The sequence below is a fragment of the Glycine max genome, chromosome 5, assembly GCF_000004515.6.
Source record: "Glycine max cultivar Williams 82 chromosome 5, Glycine_max_v4.0, whole genome shotgun sequence".
Classification (NCBI taxonomy): Eukaryota; Viridiplantae; Streptophyta; class Magnoliopsida; order Fabales; family Fabaceae; genus Glycine; species Glycine max.
In genome coordinates, this window is record NC_038241.2 from 2,590,042 (window position 1) to 2,615,707 (window position 25,666).

Here is a 25,666-nt window from a genome sequence, read left to right on the forward strand (position 1 = left end):
TTTGATCCTGTCTATGTCTAACCTGAGACCATTAACATGGTGTTGCATTAAGCAAACCCATTAGTCAGGTTGAGGACAAACGCAACGAAACCTTTTAACTTAAGAAATACATGTAAAAGATTTACTTCTACTTCATTAAAAAAAAAAAAAGAGCTCAAATTTCATATATAATAAATAATTATATATGCCATATCTTTAAAGAACATAACTGTTTTGGATTTGGTATATGCTTTAGTGGGGATCAAGAAAACTTGATCAAAGCTAGAACACTGTAGTTTTGGTGTTGATATATGTTTTCGAGTATTATTTTTGAGCTTGACCATAAGAATATGGTTGATGAGATTAATTATCTTTCAAGACGAGGTATGGATTATCATTATTTGTTATCTAAGTATAAAGTCATTCTTTTAAATTTATAAAACTTAGCGGTGAGTTTTACTAATAAACGAGTAAATCATGTAGTTCATACTTTAGTCAGAATTGTAAGACCACATGTTAGCATCTAACTTTTTTATTGTATTTTATATTGTATTTATTCTCTTATCTTAAATAAAATGCAGTAATTTTTTTCCTTAAAAAAACTAATTATAAGAGTACAATTTTTTTTTATAAAAAAATTTAGAGACATCTTATATACGTTAAAAAATTTATTCGTTTGGTTCCACTTCCATAATGCAAGTTTACTTATATATTGACGTCCAAATCTTCAATTTAACACAAAAGCAAGTAATTTAAGCTTCAAAAATATTGATGCATCTTGCAAGTTGCAATTACTTAACACTCAACCAAACACAAGATAAAAAGAAAAAAGAAGAATTGGAGGTCATAATATATATATTTTTCAAAATACAAATACAAGGACAAATAACATGTAACACTCTACCCAAACTATATCCATTAACATCCCTTAGCTTTGTGCTTTGGCCATAGTTTTTTTTTTTTTTTTCCTTTTCTTTCCTGGTTTTCACAAACTAAAGAATGCGTAGAGATTAAGTAGTGTTTCAAGAAGTCGTAGTTGAGAAATAAGACTCTAATGATTGAAATTTTTGACCTAAGAAGGGGTGCGATATTAGTACTATTTGAGATATATTAAATATAATTATGACCCACCAATGGAGTGTTTTTTACAATTAAAAACACGGAGAAGTGAATGACAGAATGACTGATGTTTAAGATCCCACTTTAACAACGTTACATCACAATTGGCACATTACATTACAGAATCCGATATCGTTCACGAACCTTAACACCAACCACTCATTTTTTGTGAAACAGAACAGAATCAAGACCCATTTTCACTCAGTCAAATATGTTCCACTGTGGTCGCTGCAGGTGTCTCAAAATAAATAAAGCCAGTTTATGTGTCGTGTGTTTCAACTTTTAGGAGACCATGGCATGGGTGCTGTATTTGGGTTAGTGGTTCTTGTTTGTGGTCCCTTTTTAGCTTTATCATTCAACTATTCTTCTGCTTTGCTTCTGTTCAATTAGCACGGGTATCGGATAAAGATTGGCAATATGCTTGTATGCTATTTGGCATTAGCCAATCCAAGATACAAGAATAGTTTATATTTACATTGACATTAAATCAAAATCCAATTCTTAGACTTTAATTTTAATATGAGAAAAAGGTATACGCACTAACAATATTAAGGTTTTTAAAGGATTTCCTTTTTACACAATTATTTAATTACAAACTACTACGGTATGGTATATTATAAGTTTGTTAATTTTGATAATAACTATCTAAAAATCATACAAAAACTTATTTCTAATTTGCTGATTATACAAAAATTTCATATTACATCGTTCCTTCTTTATATACAAGTATATGTTTAGAATACTTTATTTTATAAATTAGCTTATTTTGAAATTTACTTTATTTTTAGGATTTTTTTAAAATAACTTCCTTTAGAAAAAAAAATCCAAGATAATTGTTTCCCTGACAACAAGCCCAAAAAAACATAGGCAGTGTCCATAATCCCGTAATGTTACTGTCATTGAAGGCCTACAGGGTATTCTTTTTTGTGTTTTTTTTCTTCTAATGAATGTTGGTTCCTATTAAGCCCATAAGGACGTCATTAATTACGAAGATGTGGATGGATTACATGTCGTTAACTTTATTGGATCAACTCTTATGTTAGTTGTTCCCATGTCAGCCCAATCACTCGCTTTCCAAGAATGAAAAAGAGCCTTCCTTGGCAAAGTCATAAAAATATCAGCAGACATTACTGATGCAACAGATTTTATTTTTTTTTGTTTCACAAGTCTCCTCCTTGGGAGATATTCCTATTTGAGTCACAGACAAACATTAAATGTGATTACCTTTCTCAACGAGAATTTAAACCTTAATTCACCACATTGTGGGGGCTAGTCCCTTCTACTAGACCCAAACCCTGTTGGTTACTTTTAGATAATGTATTATGTGTTATTCACTTATTTGTCACTATTTTACTCCTGTTTGTTCCCGTCTTTGATGATTTAGATCCCTTACATCTATATTTGGCTTTGGACAATGTCTAATATAGGAGGCACGAATTGATATACAATGTTTAAAAGTCATTATTTTCAAATAATTTTCGGATCAAATACAGTCATTGAACACATTGCAAGACCAATACTATACTGCAACTATGAAAATCCATCTGATTTCCATTTTTGACCTTGCTAAATGAAGGAAAATCCAGGACTAATTCATTTTTGGTTGGGTGATGCTCTCTACTTACAATGATGATTCTGATCAAAGAATGTTCTTCTTGGTCCTTCAGCAAATTAAATTAGAAGAGACAGCAGAAGAGATGTATCAATGTGCAGAGCAGTGGTCAAAATTTGAAATTTTTCTTCGAGTATACAACCATCTCTTGCTGAAAAAACAGTAGGGGTCTTCCAATTAGCAAACATGCAATGAGTAACTTATTTTTGGAGACATGTATGCTATGTAATGGGTATAGTAGATTCCTTACCACCAAACTAAGCAGAATGCATGCTGCAGCACCAGGATACACAGCATACCAGAAATTCAAGTGATGGAACTTAGGACCATCAATGAAAAGCAACGGCATGCTAGCAGGTGCATATATCATTGCAAATATAAAGTTAACCAGCAAATTTGGAAGCTTAACGAATAATGAGTTGATTCAAGCGGCAACAAAGTAACACTGAAGCAAAAATACCTGGGGGGTGAACGGGATTTGTGATGATCATGTAAGCAACGGAGGCTCCAATACTAGCACTCCTGGCCAGCCATCCAGGTCCAAATATTGTCAATGCCAAAACTCCAATTGCAGCACAGCCTATTTGGGCCATGAACACATTGTACTTCTGCACAATCACATGTGGCTGATTTAGTTCTCAAGTAAGAATTAAAATAATGAGAGAGAATTGGAATGCATGAAGATTTGCATAGCAATAGCATGTTTTTTTTTTACTGCACATAGCAATAGCATGCTAAGAGACAAAGTTTTTTTTTTTTTGGGGGGGGGGGGGGGGGGAGAGGGGGGGTGATTTTATTTTTGGTCTATCTGTGTTCTCTATAAGCAAACTATCTAAGCTCCCATTATTAGGCCTACCCTATTGAATAAACAAGAGTGTGATAAATTGTTTTTGAATTGCAATTAGTCAAAAGTTAACATTTGTAAGCCCTTATATATTTTTAATTAAAAGGAAAAACATTTAAAGCTCATCAAATTTATATAAATACACATAGTTTGATTGTACCTAATCTAGTTACCATAATTAGGAAGATCCAACAGTGGGTGGTTCCATTTAAATTATGATGAATTCTAATTGCCTTAACCAAAAGAGTAATAAACAGAAAACAAACAAGAGAGAGGAAACTAATCAGCAGAGGGCCAAAGAATGTCACTGAGAGAAGGAGTGGAAGGGGTTTTGGCAGGTTTCCAATCATCCCATATGGATGGTGAAGCAACGTTGCTTGATGCCACAATCCCATGTCCTCCTCTCTTTCCTTTATGGACATATTTATGATTACTATTACTAACTGCCCAATAATCCAACACCAATCCCTTGTGTTTGATAAAGGTGTCAAAACACAAGGAAGAGAAAGAAGATGATGGTGGTAATAATAATAATGGGACCATATAGTTGGTGCCAATATTACCAACACCAACAATTCGAGATGACATTTGACTCATTTCTCAACTCTTCCTTCAGTCTTAGATGATTGATCACTTAAATTCTCAAAGTCCCTCTATCATATGAGGTATAGGGTCAAAGGAATAGGCCTCTGAAGAGGCCCAAAGGATGCCCATTAAGAACATGGAAGCTACTAATAAAAGAGTTTTTCTTCCTCTTTCCTTAATTCTTTAATTTCAACCCTCTAACAACCTATAACTTTTGCATTAAATTTTTAAAAACACACCCAACAATGTAGAAGACAACCAAACAAGACAAAATCTTATCTCATCCACCACTACCAGGGCCCCTACCTCCTCTCGCTTAGTGGACATATAAGCCCAAGTTTGAGATTTTTTTTTATTCTTGGAAATAATTAGTTTTTATTTTAATTTCTCTCATAACATAACGCTAATTAGTATTTTTTATTCCAAAATAAAAGTGTATTACTAAATAAAAAATAATTAAAGATAAAAAAATAAGAATTTAATTTATACTAACAGTATAAAGATTTTTTTTATACTATAATATAATCATAACCATAAAATAACAATGTATAATTAAAATATTAATTTTTATAATAACTACTTTAAAGTTCTTACGGTGATTTCTAATTTGATTAACAGTAAATTATATCGCTAACACTACGCGAAAATTAAGTCACAATGTTTATTACATTTTTAAAAACAGATACCCCGAGATGCTAAGGTACAACCTTTCAAGTTTCAACCAATTTGCATAAGAATTTAAAGACTCCAATCAAACTTTCCGAGGCAAGTTTTAGGAAAGAGAATTTTGTTTCTTTCAGCAGAAGCTCGGTGGCGGTGAAGTGAACTTAATGCAAACAAGACATTTATGAACTCAAGTTCATCTTGACATTCAGAATAGTACACTTAAAAAAACGACATTCAGAATAGTAGGGATTCAAGTTTTTAGTACTACTCATCCATAATTTTTAGAGACTAGGGGTCAATTATCTAGATAAACATGTAACATATTTAAGTTTGTTTGGCCAGAATTTTATTAGGCATTTCTTAACCGATAGAAACCATAACAAACTAGCTTTGTGAAGCACCATAAAGTAGTTACATGAAAATGAAACTGTTCTGGCCTCTTTTTGCACACGGGTTAACTAACTCTGGCTCGTTGTTGATTAATGGTGTTCTCATGAAATTGTTGACCAAATGAACAAAATCAACAAATAGTTGGATAAGAAAGTGATGAGATTTCATAGCAAGAAAGGAGGTCATTCCAATAACCAAAACCCACTGCAATGTCCAAGTTGTCCCGTGACTTCTTGAAGGGGACAAGTGGTTCAGACAATTGACTAATCTATTCACAATTGACAAATATTCTGTCGCACATTTGCTACAAAATAATCCACAAAGCCACACAGAAAGGGTAAGAAATACCAACAAATCAGTTAAACAAAACAAGAGACGCATCATATATCCCTTGGTGCAGTGGAACTAGCAATGACATCCAGAATAGGATCATTTTTGTCATTAATGATCTGAATGAGACTCGTAATACTCGCTTGGGCAAGGAGACATGACCTCTTGTTCCAGCAACTGCAACACCTGGTTCATTGAAGGACGATCGTCTGCATTTCCATCGGTGCATCTTGCAGCCAGCTCAAGAATTACTTCAAGAGTTCCTGCATCTGCATCAGTGCATCTTTTGTCAACCACATCCTCCATTCTGTTTTCTCTCAGTAACGTGTTCATCTGCAAAGGATTGCCAAAAGTTTAGTACATTATGTTTGAAAAACTTTCATGTGTTACTAGAGAGATTTGCATTGAATGAGTTAAAAAAGCTTACCCAACCAACAACATTTAAACCTCTTTTTACAAAGGAAGGATCTGTAGGCCTCTTTCCTGTTACAAGTTCCAGCAATAGAACTCCAAAGCTATATACATCTGACTTCTCAGTTGCTCTCCCACTTTGTAGATACTCTGGTTGACATATAAACGACAAATTATCAATCATTCAGTTGTTTCCCTTGATATATTATCAAATAATATATTTAGAAAACCACTTGATATGTACTTTTTCACATAACTATTTAGTATATCATTCAGGCACTCTTTTAAGCACATTTGACATAGGTCAGTTGTAACTACCAAGATACCAAGAACGAATATGGTCACTTTGAACCCAAAATCCCAAAAGTAAGGATAACCAAGTCACCTGCAAGTATCCAGAAGTGCTAAACAGTAAATACATACCAGGTGCCAAATAACCAAATGTGCCTGCAACCACTGTGGTAACATGGGCATTTTCATCAACCAAAAGCTTTGCAAGACCAAAATCAGATATATGAGGCTCCATGTTTTCATCAAGCAGTATGTTGCTGGATTTTATGTTACAATGAACAACTTTTGGGCTGCATTCATGGTGCAGGTATGCCAAACCCTGGGCAGAACCAAGAGCTATCTTTAGGCGATCATTCCAATTCAATAGTTGTCTTTGTTGAGTATTTTCTGAAGAAAGGAATTCTGAACAGTTAGAAAAGTGCACAGCTAAAGGATGAGTCATCATAAATATTCCCACCCTTCTAGAATTTTCCCAACAAAGTTAAATTTGTATCAGCTCTTGGCTGAATAGTTGGTCATTTTCTTACACATTTGGGAACACTGATAATGTCACTACAAGTGCAGGTTCGGAAATGAATATTTTTTAAGGGTAACTTATTTTTCAAAACCTCTTCTTAGGGAGCTAGCAAAATTAAGTAATTATTTTTTCAAAATAAACTGAACCAAACACATACTTAAGCCTTAATGTAATTCTTGTTCTTAGTATACTTGCTAGCTGTTGCTAATCACTTAATTAATTCTTGCCACTTGCAAGGCTCAGTTTCAGTGTATCCAGCAGCAGGTGTCTGAAAGACTTGTGCACTGAGATGACAAAATTTACTGGCTTGAGAGTAAACATAAAGGAGAGCTATGATTCCCACCTAAATAGCATTGTACAATGTTCCAAAAAAAGCGGTTATTCAAAGTTCAGTGCATATTAAAATGAATCATACCATGCAAGAGATCATCTAAGCTGCCAAGGGCTACATAGTCATAGATAAGGAGCCTTGAAGAAGGGAGCCTGCAGTAACCACGCAGATTTACTAAATTTATGTGCTTGATGCTCCCGAGGATCTCTAGTTCCCTTTCGAACACTTGATCAGACCCTTCACAACTTCGATCAATCTGCTTAACAGCAAATGTACCACAGTCATTCATCACCATTCGGTAAACAGTACCAAATCCTCCTGATCCTACTAGATTCTCTTCATCAAGAGACTCCAGCTTCTCTATGATCTCAGATGATGTGTATGGTAGATCACCATGGAAGGTAATAAGTTTTGTGCCTGTTAAAGATTATATTAGCATTTATAAAAAAGAGGAGATTGTCTTTTCTTTTTTCCATCTAATAGGAGATTGTCAAATTTGAAACACCACTGTTCTTACTTGCTTTTGGATCAACTTGTTTCTTGACTTCTGTGTATCTCTTTGCTGCTCGTTCCTTCTTTGATAACAAACGAGTCCAAAGGAATGAAAGGATTATGACAAGTACGAGACCCAAAATTGCCATTGCACCAATAAGCACCCCCTTCATGTAATGTGAAGGTCTTTTGGTAGGGCCTGCATATATTAAAATGTTAATATCATACAAATGTCAACCATGATTCTTAATATGTATATCGGTTATAAATCCAGTAAATCAGATAGCATTTTGAAATCAAATCCAAGTATATGACTTGCCTGCAGCTTCATCACTTTCAGCATGTGGTAGCACCACAGGGAAACCAAATGATGTCCGACATGGCTTTTGGACTTGTCGCCCACAAAGATCTACATTGCCAATGAACCTATTTACAAGCAATGAATTTGTTAACACAAGTACAAATATAATAAAACCAACTTGCTGGTCACGGTGCAAATACATTAACAGAATAACAGAGATGATATAGAAAGTTTAAGAAAATTCAAGATTCATGTAGTGTTGATGAAAAGTAGTTCTCGCTATCCATGTTCAATAACAACAACAGTTGCTGTCTGTAAAAACTAACTCTAAGAGCCAAAAAAAACTTAAAAATCACAACAGGTATTCTTTTTCCTAACATGTAAGAAATATAGAAAGCAGAATGTCCAGAAAAAATAAGATATTGACTTCAATATTTGCTCCACATTTTTTACCATTCAATTCAAATAATATACAATTAATCAATGCACTGTTGATAGACTCCAATGATTTTTTTTTTTTTTTGACAGAGACTCCACTGATTTAAATAAAACACACCAGTTATCATTTAAGCTTGCAAATATATTAAATTAGCACCCAACTATAATGCATAAGAAGTCAAAAATATTAATCTAAATAAAGGCTAAGATGTATCAGCTAAACTACAAGGCTTCATCAGGAAAGAGTACATACGAGCTCTTGTCAAAGGTGCTTAATACTCCAATGTCGGGAATTTCACCAGAAAAGAAATTGGTAGACAAGTTCCTAAGACATGGAAGGAGGGTCAGCACAAACTGAAGTTATCACTATCATTATGCCACGGCGGTTTAGGCCAAATTGACTTACATAATTTGCAAATGTGAGAGACGGCCAATAGAGGAAGGTATAGCACCTTTTAATGAGTTGCTTGATAAATCCCTGTATTAGATTCCCAAAGAATAATTAAAATGCAGTCGAGAAACAAAAGCCAGAAACAAGTTTAAAGCATCATAAAGTAATAGTAAAAAAAACAAGGGATTGGGAATTACAGTATATTTAAATATGAAAGATTTCCAATATTTGATGGTATGCCTCCTTGGAAATAATTACCCCTCAAGTACCTTTCAATACACAGTCAAATGAGACAAGTCAGCCACCAGCATGACATAAAAGCAGTGAACTATTTAGGGAATTGCTAAATAGTTCATTAGTAGTGAAACATTTCACTTACAGTGCTCTTAGCTCAGTACAATTGGTAAGTTCATTAGGAATGGTTCCATGCAAGCTGTTCTGATGAAGTGCCCTGATTCATTGCAAGCCATTGAATGGAATAGAAACCGCATAAGTCATAGATGCATCTTTACCAATACTAGGAGGAACATGTTTTCTACTTACAATCTCTGTAGTCTACTGAGTTTACCAATGCTGGGAGATATAATCCCTCCAAGTTGCATGTATGGCAGATTTCTGAAGAACAAAACACACACAAAGTGCCACACTCAGCTGAGAAAGTGGAAAAAAAAAAACATGTAACAGAATGAAGAGCATGTGTTGTTTGCATACATTGAGCGAACTCTTTGTTCATCACCAGGGTGACAAGAGATACCAGTCCATGCACAAGGAGATTCATCAAACTCTTGCCAGTTGCTCAGAACATTCTTAGTATCATTCAAAGTGCTTTTGATTTCCAACAACGCCATACCTAACAGATGAATGAAAATCGCCTAAAAAGTTAAAGTTTACAACTTCAAACTCTATTTCTCATATGAAAAGGCATTTCACAAAAATTTGGAGAGAGAAACAAAATCCCAAAATGGGAAGTGAAAGGTGAAAATTTGAAAACTACCCAGAATGCAAATATTCCCCCCAAATAAAAAAAAAGTAGAAAAAACTCAACACAGCATAGAAAAGGAGTTGAAACAGAAAAAGAAAAAAGGGTTCATGGTTCTAACCATCCTGAGTGAGAGCAAGAGAGGAAGGGCAGAAAAATGTGACCATAATCACCAAGAAAATCCATGCTACAGTCCCCATTTCCATTTTCAAAACTCCCCAAACAGATTTGAACTTTGAAGTTCAATGGGTGGAAATGAAACTAGTCACTGAGAGTGTGTCACTTTAAAGTGATGATTCATTAGGAAAAGTGTGGGTAGGGTTGGGAGTGTGATGACGACGTAGACCCAGGTGTTAGTGTGTTACCATGATTTTAAGTTTTAACTTTCAAGTTTGAACTCAAAATAACAGTAATCATGAATTTCAAGCAAGAGGATAAAAAAGAGTGCTTTCATCTTACTCCAATATTTTATATACTTTTTTACCAAGAGGGTGAAGAAGGACAAGTATTTTGAAAAATGGTATCAAAAGTGGTGCAGGTTGGAATAGCCATTGTTCAGAACGCAATTAAAAAATGAAGCTTTTCAACCACTCGCGTGTGTGGGTGTGAAGGATACTCGCAAATAAGTCAAAAATTTTGTGGTACGTCAGCAAGTTGATGAAAGGGAGTTTGGTAGATTTAGTCAAAGTAGCGCGTGGCTGAGATGCGCCAGACATGTAGAAGAACCATACGGGGAGATATTTAATCTATTTCATTTTTTATTTATTTTGTAACAATAATAAATGGCAGCACTGCATTATTACATTTATAAATTCATTCATTGATATATGGCGCTTACACTGTAGATTTGTTTCTGGGTTTGGTTTTTAAGCCTTGGTTTTGGCTGCTAAGGGTCTAAACATGCATTTGTGCAGTAGATAACAAGAAGATGAGCAAGCAAGCGGCAAAAGTACTATATTTTTTAATCTATCAAGCTATTAATGAATTCTCCAACTTTTGAGATATTAAGTTAAATGCTCTTTGGGTCATATTTGTCACTTCTCGATCTTTGGAATAACCTCAATTTGGCATTTTAGGGGTACATGTATTTTATGAAAGAGATGGTGATCAACAACTAGGGGTTGTTGGGGAAAGGAAGGAACAATGTTGGTAAGGAAAGAAAAATAAATGTCAGCCGTGAGAAATTGCCTCCGACGGCGGCAAACAGAGGTCGAAAGGTTGCTGGGAGGGAGGAGGAGTACATCTAGTGTGGGTAATGTAAATTGTGTTTGGTTGTTCAAATGTTGATTCATATCATATAATTAATAGCAACTTATGTCTTTTAAATATTAAAATTTAAATTCTGATTTTAAATATAAAATAAATTGTGTTAGAAAAAAATATTTAGTTTACATGCATTTATGATTTTTGACAAAAATAAATGATTATTTTCAAAGATAAATAGTTTGTACCAGTATTATGATTAGTAAAAAAAAGTTTTATTCACAAAGTTGTATGTGATAAACTTTACCAAAATGAAGGTAAGATATATTTTTAAAGGTCCAATTTTATTTTATGTTACCTTTCATTTTTGCTGAGGTCTTAGTTTTTTTTTTTCAAGTTGCCTAAAACAAAAACAGATTTTATAAAGATGATACCAGTGGTAACCAAGAATACATAGGACAAATATATTCGAATGAAGATATAAGTACTAATTAACCCCATAGATAACAAAACAGGACAGAAGCAGCCAGTAAGGCAGACAGGCAAAATATAATTAATATAAAGATAAATAGTCACTTTTATCTTTAAATGTGTAATTTATTAATAAATGTGTATCTTAAAAATAAAAATATAAAATTTAGTTCTCGAAAGTGTAAAAAGTGTGACAAGTATGTCCGATCATTAACTTCTGTCCATCACTGTTAATAAAATAACTTATGTGACACAGAGAGACCAAATTGTCATGGAAATGATTGTCAACATGGTCATTTCTAATTGTTATCATAGAGACATATTTGTTATATAATATTTTATTCCTCTTTGTTTTCTCACCCGTTACAAATGCGTTCCCTCAAATATGAAAACATAAAATTTAGTTTCTAAAAGTGTAAAAAGTATGACAAATATATCCGGACATTAATAATAGATTGTGATTAATTATTATAATTTGAAAAAATTATAATGATTGGGAGAAAAGGATTCAATTAGTAATTTAATATTATTTTTTTAATTTAACTCATCTCAAACAGGAAACAAAAGTCAGTGTACATTTAAAATTTCAATTTTGTTGTTAGTTGAAATTTAGATCATAGAAATAAGGTTAAAGTAAAAAAATGTAAATAAGAAAAAATATAATAAATAATTATTTTTGTATTTTCTTTATTAACTTTAAATTAATAATAAAAACTCATAAATTAAATTGAGTTTAAAAGAAAAAAGAATACTCATTTTATAAACTTGTAAATAATTTTTTTATACTCCATGTGATATAACTCTTCCAAAATTTTGACAAAATCATTATAAATTTTTCCAAATTATAATAATTAATCATAATCTACTATTAACTTCATATATATTTTATTCGCACGTTTTACACTTTTGAAGACTAAATTTTGTATTTTCATCTTTCAGGAACGCATTTGTCTGCGAAGGGAGAAGACGAAAAGTAAAAAAATATTATATGACAAATATGTCCATATGCTGACAATTAGAGATGACTGTGTTGACAATCATTTCGGTGACAAATTTGTCTCTCTGTGCCACGTAGACTATTTTATTAACGGTGACGGACGAAAGTTAATCGCCGGATATATTTGTCATACTTTTTACACTTTCGAGGATTAAATTTTGTATTTTCATCTTTCAAGGACACATTTCTCAGTAAATTACACATTTATGGATAAAAATGAATATTTACCCTTAATATAATTTTGATTGTTCATAAGAAAATTTTATGTTTAAAAAATATATTTTATTTTGTATATTTATTACTTTGTAATTGTATTTTAAATTTTATATATTTTTAAGAAAGTTTTAAAGATAATATTATCCATTTAATATTTTTAATAAGCATTATTATCTTATGTTTTTATTATTTTTTTAGTTTTTCTTCTTTTTTTATAACTAATGTCAGTTATTTCTTTTCTTTGTGAAGAAAAGGTAAATTAATAATTATGAAATATTGTATAAAAAAAATTAATAACTCATATAGCTAATTAAAATTATGTATATATTTAAATTATTTTTTCTAAAGAGAATAGTTTTCAAAACAAAGATTTATATAGATTAGAAAGATATAAGACATGTGAATATAAAATTGTTATATACGAATATTTATAATTATTGTATATATACATATATATTCTAACATATATAATTATTAATATATTATTATTATTATTATTATTATTATTATATAAAAAAGTTGTATATTGTAAACCTAACACCTTTGTAGAACACATGCTACTTCACTTTTTTTTTTAATAAATCTAAGTAAATAATAAAAAAATATTTTAAAAAGTATGTTAATTCACTAATCAATATACTTTGAAAGGATTAATTAAGATAAACAAGAAAGCCACAGTCATTTAGGAAGGATTTAATCCAAATTTGACCCATGATATTGTATGAAAAGCACGCGAACCCAAGGCAAAACTCTTGTGGAGCAGTGAAACATATGGTCCATTATGGACCATGTCTTTTTGACGGGCTATAAAATGTTGTTTTCTAAGAGTCTTTATTTTTCTTAAAGTTATACAATGACCTTGTCCACCAACTGGCCACAACTTCCTCATCACCGTTTCAAGCGTCGTTCTCCTACGCGGTGAATGGGACAATAGAAGAGATAAACTCAAGAAGAATTGTGTCAACTACAAAGAAACATTTATGTAAACTCCGTTTAAAATAAAAAATAAAATAAAATATTAAAAAATTATGTTAACCGTATCAAGTGATACATCTCAACCATCGAATACTTTAAAATAAATCTAGCGGTTACAAACAACTAGTCCATAATGGACCATATGTTTTACTGGTCCATGCTAGCCACGTTCGCATGCAAACACAATCAACATCCTATGAAAATTACATCACAGATCATCCGTACGTGCAACTAATCCTAGGTTGTTTGAAGAAGGCACCTAAAAAATCTCAAAATCTTGACCGCGTTGAAAGAATCAGCCAGCAATAGGACATAATTCTGAGAAGAAAAAAAATAAAAAAATGAATATAAATTTCTTCTCTGCTTTACTTGGCCTTATCAAAACGGAATGCGCATAAAACTATATTCAAATTTATAGATAACATATATGAAGGAGTTGAATGGAGTTATAAACCCAGAACTTAGAAATGGAGAATGTGATGAACACTGATTCTCATTGTGCACTAGAGTTAGAACATGAGCGAACACCCGCACCACCCTCTGCTTCTTCTGCTTCTTCTGCTTCATCTGCTTCATCAAGAGAAGCAGGAGGGTGGAGATCCATCAAATACATCATTGGTACGTAATTCCCTCCACATTAATTTCACAATTTATGTAACGATATTAATAATTCATTGTTCTAATGAACGTGATTAATTTGGATTTGCAAAGGTAATGAGTCCTTCGAGAAATTGGCATCCATGAGTTTGATATCAAATCTGACCGTGTACCTGGTGACGAATTACAACCTGAGTGGCATATTTGTGGTGAATGTGGTGCAAATTTGGAATGGATCCTCCAACATCTTCTCAATAATTGGCGCTTTCATTTCTGATTCTTATCTGGGAAGATTCCGGACCCTCCTCTATGGCTGTTTTTCATCACTTCTGGTAAGGAAATTAACATGATGCATGCCCATGTCTTTCTTTCTATGCACATAATTATTTTCATTTCTGACTCATGTTTTTATTGTCCAATTTTCATTTTGGCATCCTATATATTAATTTCTACCTTCCAGCAATATATAACCTTGCAAAGCCTAGATTAAATGTAAGTAACTTCCAATAAGTATTATCAACAAAGATTGATCCAGTTGATAAGAAATGAACTTATATTACAAAAGAATATGAATTCGATTTGTATTGTCAATGTGAGGACCTAGTGAGCCTATGGACTTGACTCACCTAAACTTTTAACCAGCAAAAAAAACTTATAATAAATATTCAAATTGATAAAAATGCTCAATTATTCATTAATTCACTTATGTAGTATCATGATAAAACAAAATGTAGCAAATCATATCCAAATTATTGACAGGTCAGTTAATTAAGCTATATTGGGTGGTTATGTTATAGGAAATAAAATGAATTAAAGACTATGATTGAGCATTGCACCAAAAATTCAAATCCCTTATTGCTCAAATTACTTTCTTACTAACTTGGTAGAGATCATGCATATAGATATATATCACAAGCTTGGATTGTATTTGACAGGGTATTTTGACCATAACCCTAACAGCAGGTATACATCAACTGAGACCACATACCTGCCAGGACAAGGAGAGACCTCATTGTCAATTGCCACAAGCCTGGCAGTTAGCTGTCCTCTTTGCAGGCCTTGGACTGTTATCCATAGGAGCTGGTGGCATTAGGCCATGCAACATTGCTTTTGGTGCTGACCAATTTGACACCAACACAGAGAAGGGAAGGGAACAACTTGAGAGCTTCTTCAATTGGTGGTACTTCACTTTCACCATTGCACTTGTTATAGCCCTCACTGCTGTTGTCTATATCCAAACCAACATAAGCTGGACCTTAGGATTTGCAATTCCAACTGCTTGTCTTGGTTTCTCAATTACCATCTTCCTACTCGGCCGCCACACTTACATTTGCAAGAAGCCTCAAGGGAGCATCTTCACAGACATGGCTAAAGTCATTGCGGCGGCGTTTAGAAAACGCAACATTCAGGCTTCTGGTAGAGCCATTTACAATCCTACTCCTGCTTCTACATTGGAGAAGGATAGGATAGTTCAGACGGATAGATTCGAGTTCCTTGACAAGGCTGCTATAATAGCTGATCCTAGTGAGTTGAATGAGCAAGGCATGGCTAGGAATGTTTGGAGGCTCTGTAGTTTGCAACAAGTGGAACACTTCAAGTGCTTGCTGGGAATTCTGCCAGTGTGGGTGGCAGGAATTTGTTGCTTCATTGTGATGGACCAGCAGAACACTTTTGGTGTGCTTCAAGTTGTTCAAACCAAAAGGTCTATTGGACCACACTTCAAGGTCCCACCAGGGTGGATGAACTTGACATCAATGATAGCACTCTCCATTTGGATATACATTTATGAGCGTGTCTACATTCCCCTAGTGAGGAAGATCACCAAAAAGCCTCCAAGATTGAGCATGAGGCAAAGAATCAGAATTGGCATCTTGCTGTCCATCTTATGCATGTTGGTAGCAGCAATTGTTGAAAAGAAGCGTCGCGACTCGGCCTTAAAACATGGCTTGTTCATTTCACCATTGAGCTTTGCATTGTTGATGCCTCAGTTTGCACTGTCAGGCCTCAATGAGGCCTTTGCTTCTGTTGCTATAATGGAATTCTTCACCTTGCAGATGCCAGAGAGCATGAGAACTGTTGCTGGGGCATTGTTTTATCTGAGCTTGTCCGTTGCAAACTACATAGGGTCCTTGATTGTCAATATTGTCCACAAAGCAACATCACAAAGGGGGAAAACAGCATGGATAGGGGGTCATGATTTGAATATGAATAGGCTTGACTACTACTATTATTTCATTTCTGCACTTGGAGTTTTGAATTTTATCTACTTCAATATCTTTGCAATCCGTTATATAATTAGTGACGAGGAGAACGGGATCACAGATGTGCAGCCAGAGAATTCAATTGCTGTGGGAGAATAATGTGAACCAAATTCTGAGGAGAAGGTCTTGGATAGAACAGGCACAAGACAAAGGGCAAGATGATCATATTCTCCTCTTGTTGGAGTTCAAATTTAAAAAATTCAAGTTCTTTAGTGCTACTATGTATTTATTTGTTGTAAGATTTTTTTTTTCTTTAAAGAAACTTCATGCAATTCAGTTTTAGTGTGGTATTGCATCTTTTCTCGGACACTATGTGCTAACTAGATAGTAAATAATAGTTTAGAGATTCCATTAATTATTGTACTTTGGTCACATTACATCTATAGCTTCTTTCTTTCACAGATTTAAAATTCTTCCGATTTTAGTTTACCTTCCATACAAAGTATATTTAATGTTAGGCTTAAAAGCAAGCCTTTTTCATTTAAAAAAAAAAATTAAAAACACAAGCCTAGTGGACGAAATATGGTGCCAGATTTTATACCTGACTTTCACCATAATTTCTTGTTTTATTGTTCTCTGTTTTGTTTGCTATCCATGGTTAGTGTGTTTGGAAACGCGTTGAAGACGTGGGTAAATCCATGAAATCGTGTCATGTGCAGAGAAAAACACAGATGTTACAAAACATCTTTTGTTTTGACTCAGATAAGTGTAAGCAGAGGTGGCTCAGATCAGAATTACGTAAGGCTATTAATTTACACAACCCCACCCACCCCATGCTATTACAGTATCAAATTCTCTCTGCATAAAACTCCTATATGGCTAATCCCACTACCCAATATAATTAGTCAAGCTAATAATTAATTTAATTTCCGCCCCTTCGCTCCGCTGAATCCACTAAGCAAGATTACCAGCATCTTAATTGCTCTCACACAGCATTGATTAATTAATTTGTCATTCTTGGACTACCTAGCTTGTTCCGTCATAAATTAATTGCATGCGTTGAGGTACGTCTCTTACTTTCTACCTAATTAGTTATCTCTTTTTGTTTCTTTTAATTACATATATACTACTTAATTAATATTGCTGCTGCGTTTAATTATCTTTATCTTCCTTCTTCATGTCCGTACCCTACCCAAGAGACCCTTCATTCCTTATTTCCTCCGAACCCACTTCTCGTTAATCTATTCAACTTATATAGGAACGACAATGGGTAAATCTAGATATGTTCATATCCGTATTTAAAAATTATAGGAATGACAACGGGTAAATCTATTCAAGTTATATAGTATTCATCCTCATTTCCGTATTTAAAAATTATATTTCTATCTGATTTTATACTTATTCGGGTAGTAGTTTTAGTCATTTTAATTATATTTTTAATGCTATTATATGGCACATCTCTTGGAGTATTATTTTTGGAGTAAGTAATCAATAATTTATTAGTTTTAAAGATTTTTTATATTAGCAATTAGAAATTAGTTTAAATAATTATTATAAAAATTAAAAAAAAGTTGAGAAATTAACCATCTTTAGTTACAGAACAATTATGATTATATAATATTGTAGAAATTATTGTATCCTCAGTGTTTTTTTTTTTTTTTTGACATTTATCATAAATTAAGTCGGCATATAACATCATGACGGTAGAATCATGATGTCTGAGTTTGGATATAATCACTTTTAAGAATGACTAAAATATATTGATATTCATATATTATAAATTTTAACGCATGTTGTTGAATACTTTAAGGATATCCGTGATTTCGGGAAAAACAAAATAAAAGAAAACCTTTATTTCGCCGTGGATCAGTTTACGTTTACAATTTGATTTCTTCGTACAGAAATTGATCAATGATTGAGAGTGTTACTGCACGATCGACCAGTACACCAATCCCTTCTTCAACCCCACGTATGTACAAACGTCCAACATTACACATGCAACTCTTAAATTATATATATATATATATAAAAAAAAAAGTTTTGTGGAACACGCGTTTACGCGCACAAGCCCATACAATGTTGTATACCATAAAAATAAAACCATATCAACATTTAATTTAATTTAGTTAAATAAATTCCTATGTAACTTTTTCAACAAAAAAATAACATACCTGTATAGTTAGCTAATTTCAGATACTATAGAATAATTTTCTCCATCAAATAAAGTTCAAGATTTTAATAAATAAATGAAATTCGGTAAAACTATTCAATTAAGGATAGTTTAAGAAATTAAACTTGAAAATGATAAATATAGTAGTAGGGTGGTGGATTTGAAAGGGAATGCCTATAGGCAGTGGCCTCACTGCAGAATGCACATGATATTTTCTCGAACTTCCTTATTTAACTTGCTCTTTTCTACTAGAAAGCGAAAACTTGAAATATATCCAAACAAAGCTATTCCAATTGTGAGTCAGAGTTAGTAGAGTACTTAATTATTTTGCTTTTGGTCATTCCATCATTCGTCACGTTATTGACTAACACACCATAATTCAAATAGTTTTTTTTTCTATAGAAGATAATTCAAATAGTTAGGACATGTTAATTTTGAGAATATTTTCTATTTTTCTATTTAATTATAAAACTATTAACTTGTTTAATAGATTTCTTATTTTTAAAGGTTTATATATACAAGAAATAGTGAAAAACATTTTTTATTCTCTGCGTGTTGTACAAATCTTCAAAACAAGAATATAATAAAAATAAGAATCAATTTAATAATTAAAAATTGTTCTTAATGAGTTCTACCTCGTCTGATCTCCTTAATGGTAATTTTTAATGGTTAATATGCTATATGTCCTCAGCTCCAATCTCCGTTGTCGGCGAGATGTGGAGTACCTGTGAAGGGAATTTGATGCTTAAGTTAGTAGCTATTCATAACAAAGGATGATGTATTCAATTGTACTTACCTTTTGTCTTTTGGTGTTGTCTTTCTTGTAATGACACTAATCACTGAGTTGGTAACTGATGAATTATTGAAGTATAAATATAAGCTAAAGTCTGACATTAAATAAGAACAAGAAGATTTAACATTAAAAATCAAATCTATAACCCTAAATCTTAATATTTTAAGTTAAAATATAATGTTGGATGCACAACACAAATGTCCACTTCGGACGTGTAGGCATCGCAGGTGGTAGGTTGGCTATGACCGAGTAGTCTGTGGGTCCCTTATGCTATACAAATGAAACTATAAAATAAAAAGAGAAAACATTTTTTCAAAATAAATGGGTGCAAACTAAACCATTAACTGAACTACCCTAAAGTATAAACCTTTCTATTGTTCGGGAAGTTGTACCCTATCTTTAATATCCTTCACGTGGAACCTTGGAGAGTGACCCCATGCTATGAGTCAACGCCATGACAAAAAATTTATTTGTTTAGGACTGGTAAGTGTTAGAACTAGTGGCTTTTGGGACATTGGATTGTCAAATTGAATCCTAATTCCAAGGGGAAACCGAAAATTTGAAGCCTTGGGTGCTTTTGCAATGCGAACTTGTAAATTTTCTGTTCAAAAAACAAGCTGAGTGTGACTCTCATTTAGGTCGGTTTTTTGTTTATTAATTACACATGCAGCTGTAACAGAACTAAAAGACATCAAACACATCACAATTGAAATTGACGTTGATGTCATGTGATGCTACTGCATTAATAATTTAATTTAAAAAGATCTTATTTTAATTTTAATTTAATCCTACACATACTTTGGGAAAATGCAAGCTACATGCATTTTCTTTACACTTCTTCAATACTCTTTATTATCAGGACAAATCTCATGCTAATCTCACAGAGAGTATATCAAACTTGCCAAAAAAAGAAAAAGAGAGACTGAGAGAGTAGACCAAAATTATTTAACTTGATTTACGTAATATATAATAAAAAAGTATTAAAAGAACGTAATAAAATAATGTATTGTCATTCTTTGATTATAACATTTGATCTAGACTTTTCATGACTAAAATCTAAGGAGATAGCTATATAGTAAAAAATAATATTTTATGCATTTATCTCTCTCAATTATATTAATTATTTATTACATTTTCAAATTTTCTCTTTTTTTTTTCTTTTTTGTATTGTAAGATTTATTGTACAAGTTAATTATCATTTCTCATAGTGAAATGGGAACTTAAGACACGTGGTTTTGACTAAAATTAAATCTAAAGAGACAGTTAGCTACGGTGAAATGGGAATATGGGATAAGTCAAGTGAGTGCCTGAGTGGTGTATAAAGTTTTTAATTTTACGTGATTGACACAAGTTTAATTGAGATTCAATCATTATCCAGTAAGCAATATAATTCTTAAAAGCAATCATTATCAAGTGGGCAATATAACCCCAAAAAAATGGCCATGAAATGTGCGAAATTATTTGTGAATTATCGGTCCCAAAAAGGTAACGTTTCAACCACTCATTTCGTTAGTAAGTCGAAATTAAATATTTACCCAGCCTCACACTTTAAATTCACAAGTACCCCGAGGATGAGGATTGAGGAATACAAAACGTGCCACAATACCATTTAGGTAGAACAAATTAAAGATTGGTTTGATAGTGGGTTGGAGCAAATCTTAACCATTATTTGTTCCCTCTCTTTACTTGAGTTCATTCCTAGCTCGTTATTCTTAGCTAAAGTAGCAACTCGAATATTCACCAGGAACCTTATTGGGAAAAGAATGACAGGAGTAGAGGCTATGGAAAAAAATGAGAAAAGTGTGACAGATGAGGAGCCAAAGATTAACTACAGAGGATGGAAAGTCATGCCCTTTATCATTGGTAAGCAAAAGAAACCTTGTACATGCATATATATTATATGATTCCTTGTTACTATGTCTCACTCAACTCATCTACACATCATGCAGGGAATGAAACTTTTGAGAAGCTAGGAACCATTGGAACCTTGGCCAACCTCTTAGTCTATCTTACAACCGTCTTCAACTTGAGCAGTCTTGCAGCTACAAATATTGTCAACATCTTTAATGGCAGCGCCAGTTTATCTACCTTGCTCGGGGCTTTTCTTTGTGACACTTATTTTGGCCGCTACAAGACACTGGGATTCTCCACAATGGCTTCTTTTCTGGTCTCAATCTCTTTCTGAAAACTATATATGACTCTTAAGCATTAATGGCTTGAAAATACTTTAATTTTAGTTCAACCGACTTTAGAGAAATAATAATTAGCTCTTTTCCTTACCCACATCTGGAGAGCTTTAGAAAAAGTATTTTCTAAATTTAAGAAGTATTATCAAACATGAAGGTAATCATCCCATTAAGACCCGGCTTAGAAGAGAGTTATGACAGTATGCATAAAGTCATAGGTTAAAATTTTATTACCGTCATGCTATTCCAAGACATGAAAGTAATCAATCCAGTAAGATCAACTTAATGGGAGAGCTTTTGCGGTTTGCATGAAGTGATAGGTTCAAATCTCATTACTATCATGTTACATAAAAACATGAAAGTAATCGATCCAATACGATCACCTTAACGAGAGAGTTTTGACAGTTTACATAAGATCATAGGTTCAAATCTCATTACTATATATCATGTTGCACACAAACAAGAAAGTAATCAGTTTTCATAGAACAGAATTTATCCAAAATAACTTGGAAACAATGAAATATTTAACTTTCAGTTGAGTCATGAATCTAATGATTGTGTCTACATGGTTATTGAACAGGGGTTGCTTGTTATACAACTAACAGCATGGATTAAGAAAATGCATCCACCTCACTGTGGAAGAGATAGCATCACATGCATAGGCCCAACCACAGGGCAAATGGGATTTCTACTTGCTGGATTTGGACTTCTAATTGTGGGAGCTGCAGGGATTAGACCTTGTAACTTAGCATTTGGAGTTGATCAGTTCAACCCCAACACTGAGTCTGGAAAGAAGGGAATCAATAGCTTCTTCAATTGGTACTTCTTTACCTTCACATTTGCTCAGATGGTGTCTTTGTCACTAATTGTCTACATACAGTCAAACGTGAGCTGGGCAATAGGGTTGGGAATTCCTGCGGCTTTGATGTTAGTCTCTTGCACACTCTACTACATGGGAAGCAATTATTACGTAAAAGTTAAAGCAACTGGTCCAGCTCCACTAACAAGTATAGCTCAAGCTATAGTTGTGGCTGTAAAGAAAAGAAGACTGAATCTATCAGAATATCCATTGGATTCGCTCTTTACCTATATTTCTCCCCAGTCTATTAACTCCAAGCTTCCTCATACGTCTCAGTTCAGGTAACCATCACCATTTATTTAGAGGGATTTATTTTTTGGTACATATTTATTCAGAGGCTTTGAAATTAATAGCTTACACAAAACCTCTTTAAGCATATGGAAGTATCATGGTGTTCTTATAACTTGTCAAAACAAGCTTCTTTAATTTAAGCTTCACAGTTCAACTCATGTTAAAAGCTCTCACGTGACAAGCTTATTAAATAAGTACGTAATTAAACTTGTTAGTTGAAATGCTCTTTTTAGTGTCTAACATTTATTGTCAAGACCAGAATAATGATATACATTTTCTAATCCATCCTTCTTAAAACTTATTAAAAACCATAAAATCATCATTAATGAAACTAGTTAATTTTTGGTGATTTTCAATTAAGTTAAATCAATAATAGAGAACATATTAAAAAATGTCCTAAAAAGTATGTTCAAAAGAGTATTTCACATAATATGTAGTTAGCATTTTTTTTCTAAAATATTTTTTTTAAATTATTATATAATCTAAAATTATCACTTGTTCATGATCCCAACCAATATTCACATAATATACTATCAAGATTTTCAATTTATAAAATAAAGAGTTAAAACGAAGATTTATTATGTGTGTCGTGGAGATTAATGGAGGCCATAATAATGTTGAAGCATATAATAGTTTCTCCTTTCATGTTATATTCATGAGTTCATGAAAATAACTGGTTTTAAAATGTTGAATGTTCACATTCACAGGTTACTGGACAAAGCTGCAATTATAACCCCACAAGATGGCATAAACCCAGACGGGTCTGCATCAGATCCTTGGAGTCTTTGCAGCATGCAGCAAGTGGAAGAGCTGAAATGCTTGCTGAGAGTGATCCCCATTTGGGTTGCAGGCATTATCTTCTACGTTGCAATTGTCCAACAGAACACAATGTTGGTCTTCCAAGCCCTTCAATCTGATAGACGCGTTCTCAACACCAACTTCAAGATCCCTGCAGCCTCCTACACCATCTTCCAGATGCTAAGCCTAACCATATGGTTACCAATCTACGACCGAATCCTCGTGCCTTCGCTCCAAAGGGTCACCAAAAAAGAGGGTGGCATCACAGTTCTTCAAAGGATGGGCTTTGGCATGTTCCTCTCTATACTATGCACAATGGTGTCTGGTGTGGTAGAAGAACGGAGAAGAACACTAGCTTTAACTAATCCTATAGGAGTAGAGCCAAGAAAAGGTGCTATTTCTTCAATGTCAGGTCTATGGTTGGTTCCTCAGTTAACACTGGCAGGGCTATCTGATGCATTCACGATTGTGGGACAAGTTGAATTTTTCTACAAACAGTTCCCTGAGAACATGAAAAGCCTTGCAGGGTCTCTATTTTTCTGTGGTCTTGCGGGATCAAGTTATTTGAGTAGTTTGCTGATTTCTATTATCAATAGGGTGACGGCTAAATCCTTAACTGGGAATTGGTTGCCTCAGGATCTCAACCAGGGGAGGTTGGATTATTTTTATTACATGATAACTGCTATAGAAGTCGTTAATTTCGGTTACTTTATATTGTGTGCCAAGTGGTATAGATACAAAGGGACTGGTCCTAGCAGAAGTGGTGACCTTGAACTCGATCAAGTATCCAAACCATATGAAAGAACTGTTAACAGTGTCTAATAGCGGGCCTTAGGTTTTGAATATGTAGTTGTGTTAATACTTAGAATAATAATTTTGAGTTTTGTTGTTTATAATGATTTTACTTGTCTTGAATATGAATGACTCTCATCAAGGATGTCTTGTCTTAAACCTTAAAAAAAATGGTTGAGCCCACAATTCATAATGTTTCTTTAGCAAGAAAAAATAAGGTAGGCTTCTTTTATTTTTAGGATTGGATTTGGAAATAGTTTTATTGTAAACCTTCTTATTTCAGTATTGATAGCTTGCCTTAATTCAAACCAAAACAATATAAATTTATTGAAATTGTACTTTGATTTAGACGCTGTAGCAGTATTGGAAGGAGACAGATCGATGTTCTGCAAATGAGATGCACTAAAAATATTTTATTTATGTTAGAAAGAAGAAAGCAGAGCTCTAACTAAAAAGTTTGCTCTAGACTCTAGAGTACTTAATGGCTTAACTAAATATTTGGGTTCCATTTGTTTTAAGGTATTGAAAAAGATTATGGAAAAGACAATTTAAAATATTGCATAAATATTTTTAGAAACTATTAATTATAAAGAATATAAAATGTTTATATTTTTCTTACTTCTCATTTTCATAGTGAAAATTGTGTATCTTATATTATCATAAGAATGGAAATTATTTTTACAACTATCTATCCTCACTCCATCTAATTACATTTCTTCTTCTACTTTTATTTTTTAATTTTTTTTCCTAACATTACTAAATGTCAACCAAACATATTTATGCGGATAATATTTCTAGACATAATATTTTTTGAATCTAATTCTTGAACTGAAAATACAATACAAAAACTTAAAATAAACTCCACTTAAATAATGCTTTTTTAACCGGCTAAGAATGAAAATGAATATAATATATAAAAAAGAAAATACAGATTAACATGCATGTGAGATGTTTGATTAAACACTATTTTCATTAGAAGGAATTATTCTTGTGCCAGTATAGTATACTTTATAATTTAAGTATTTTAGTTTTTTAAAAGGAAAGAATGTAATTTACTCGTGTATTTAGTTTTTTTTTTAAAAAAATTAATTTGAAGTTGTTACTGATTTAATTTTCTTTTTCTCTAAATGTGTTTTTATAACTTGCACATATAAGTTATACAAGACATGCATGATAGGATAATCAAAACCAGAATAAGGACATCCTTATATATTGAGATTGAGCCTTAAGTCCTTAGTTATTTAATTCAGTCTTGGGAATATTAGTCGGAGACTAAAAAAGATTTGTGGACAACCATTTTGACTAAAGAATTGAGAGAAACGACTGACTTTAAACTTGAGCTTTGGAGACAAATGTTAAAAACATGATTTTCAATTAAGAGCGACGCATTAAGGGTAAGGGTGAACTTCCTTAAATTTAATTTTAAAATAAGTATTTTTTA

General features: G+C 32.9%; 3 protein-coding genes and 1 long non-coding RNA gene across 4 annotated transcripts; 2 read left to right on the forward strand and 2 right to left on the reverse strand.

The window, feature by feature from the left end:
* Nucleotides 1–2,505: 2,505 nt before the first annotated feature.
* Nucleotides 2,506–4,354, reverse strand: LOC106798873 (uncharacterized). Its single transcript, XR_001388543.2, has 3 exons — nucleotides 3,171–4,354; nucleotides 2,961–3,060; nucleotides 2,506–2,861 (listed from the first exon to the last, which is right to left on the reverse strand). It is a non-coding gene; the product is annotated as an uncharacterized lncRNA (long non-coding RNA).
* Nucleotides 4,355–5,333: 979 nt separating this feature from the next.
* Nucleotides 5,334–10,115, reverse strand: LOC100797653 (LRR receptor-like serine/threonine-protein kinase FEI 2). Its single transcript, XM_006579484.4, has 13 exons — nucleotides 9,798–10,115; nucleotides 9,409–9,547; nucleotides 9,241–9,312; nucleotides 9,077–9,148; nucleotides 8,895–8,966; nucleotides 8,713–8,784; nucleotides 8,560–8,631; nucleotides 7,887–7,993; nucleotides 7,593–7,766; nucleotides 7,160–7,492; nucleotides 6,360–6,614; nucleotides 5,953–6,086; nucleotides 5,334–5,858 (listed from the first exon to the last, which is right to left on the reverse strand). Exons 1-13 carry the CDS (start codon nucleotides 9,880–9,882, stop codon nucleotides 5,637–5,639), a joined length of 1,809 nt encoding a protein of 602 aa, XP_006579547.1. The 5' UTR covers nucleotides 9,883–10,115; the 3' UTR covers nucleotides 5,334–5,636.
* Nucleotides 10,116–13,444: 3,329 nt separating this feature from the next.
* Nucleotides 13,445–16,797, forward strand: LOC102670465 (protein NRT1/ PTR FAMILY 2.8). The gene is given in 3 exon segments (XM_014775432.3): nucleotides 13,445–14,156; nucleotides 14,250–14,467; nucleotides 15,071–16,797. Coding segments are annotated over 3 exon segments (1,857 nt in total). The 5' UTR covers nucleotides 13,445–14,005; the 3' UTR covers nucleotides 16,559–16,797.
* A 4,059-nt stretch (nucleotides 16,798–20,856) lies between these two features.
* Nucleotides 20,857–24,324, forward strand: LOC100807382 (protein NRT1/ PTR FAMILY 2.10). Its single transcript, XM_003524947.5, has 4 exons — nucleotides 20,857–21,162; nucleotides 21,249–21,466; nucleotides 22,066–22,625; nucleotides 23,343–24,324. The coding sequence occupies exons 1-4, from the start codon at nucleotides 21,063–21,065 to the stop codon at nucleotides 24,253–24,255; spliced, it is 1,791 nt and encodes a 596-aa protein (XP_003524995.1). The 5' UTR covers nucleotides 20,857–21,062; the 3' UTR covers nucleotides 24,256–24,324.
* Nucleotides 24,325–25,666: the final 1,342 nt, after the last annotated feature.

What these genes read in the sequence shown, in the direction of transcription:
- LOC100807382 (XM_003524947.5), top strand. Translation starts at nt 21,063, where the DNA reads ATGACAGGAGTAGAGGCTATGGAAAAAAATGAGAAAAGTGTGACAGAT. An exon ending in AGTCATGCCCTTTATCATTG is followed by an intron (nt 21,163 to 21,248) that starts GTAAGCAAAAGA and finishes CACATCATGCAG; the next exon opens with GGAATGAAACTTTTGAGAAG. An exon ending in CCTCATACGTCTCAGTTCAG is followed by an intron (nt 22,626 to 23,342) that starts GTAACCATCACC and finishes TCACATTCACAG; the next exon opens with GTTACTGGACAAAGCTGCAA.
- LOC100797653 (XM_006579484.4), bottom strand. Translation starts at nt 9,882, where the DNA reads ATGGAAATGGGGACTGTAGCATGGATTTTCTTGGTGATTATGGTCACA. An exon ending in TGTACTGAGCTAAGAGCACT is followed by an intron (nt 8,967 to 9,076) that starts GTAAGTGAAATG and finishes GTGTATTGAAAG; the next exon opens with GTACTTGAGGGGTAATTATT. An exon ending in CTTTCATATTTAAATATACT is followed by an intron (nt 8,785 to 8,894) that starts GTAATTCCCAAT and finishes AATCTAATACAG; the next exon opens with GGATTTATCAAGCAACTCAT.